The 720-nt window shown below is 59.3% G+C and overlaps 1 protein-coding gene across 1 annotated transcript in view; it reads right to left on the bottom strand.

Moving 5' to 3' along the window:
• The window catches only part of HAPLN4 (hyaluronan and proteoglycan link protein 4), a 14,583-nt gene that overhangs the window by 4,186 nt on the left and 9,677 nt on the right, over positions 1–720 (bottom strand). Inside the window, exon 13 of the mRNA XM_009995078.1 lies at positions 8–111. Coding sequence (XP_009993380.1) covers positions 8–111 — 104 coding nt within the window. The remainder of the gene's footprint in view (positions 1–7; positions 112–720) is intronic.

Genomic DNA, 720 nt, shown 5'->3' with positions numbered 1-720 from the left:
AGGCCGCGTAGAGCTGCCCCACCTTGGCCACCGCCCCCCCGTTGTTCTTGCAGGCCTGCACCGCCTCGGGGTAGCTGAGCTTGCGGTAGGTCTTCAGGAAGTAGACTTTGCCTTGGGGGTGGGAGGGAGATGGTGGGGAGGGAGGGGGTGGGAAAAGGGGGGGGCACAAATGGGTAAAGGTGGGGGTGTCAGGGGTGGCACCTGGCAGCCTGTGTGGAGAGGGGAGGGGGGAAGGGATGGCATGGGGGTAGGGATAGGGATAGGGACAGGAAAAGCAATAGGGAAGATGATAGAGGTGAGGGATAAAGGATAAGGAAAGGGGCAGGATAGGGAAACAGGGAAAGCTATAGGGAAGGAGGTAGGGATAGGGAAAGTGATAGAAATGAGGGATAAGGAAAAGGACAGGGAAGGGAAAAGGAAAGGGAAGGGGAAAGGGATGGGGCAGCAACAGTGTGGGGATAGGGAAAGGGATAAGGAAAGGGCTAGGGAAAACGATTGGGATGGGGATAGGAAAGGGCTAGGGAAAGGGATGGAGCTGAGCAGTGCAAGCCCCACGGATCCACCCCTGGCATTTTTTTTTTGAGGGCGGGACTGGCAGAGGCAACCAGCTGGGTGGGCTCTGAGGAGCCATCAGATTTACAGGGGCTGCATGGCCGGGGTGGGCAACGGCTCCCCCCGGCCCACCCCACCCCCGCTTTTTTCCCCCCGCCCCGTTTCAAC

The sequence above is a fragment of the Chaetura pelagica genome, unplaced genomic scaffold, assembly GCF_000747805.2.
Source record: "Chaetura pelagica isolate M959 unplaced genomic scaffold, ChaPel_1.0 scaffold463, whole genome shotgun sequence".
NCBI lineage: Eukaryota > Metazoa > Chordata > Aves > Apodiformes > Apodidae > Chaetura > Chaetura pelagica.
Note: the sequence above shows the minus strand (reverse complement) of the source record. Positions and strands in the feature narration are given on the sequence as shown.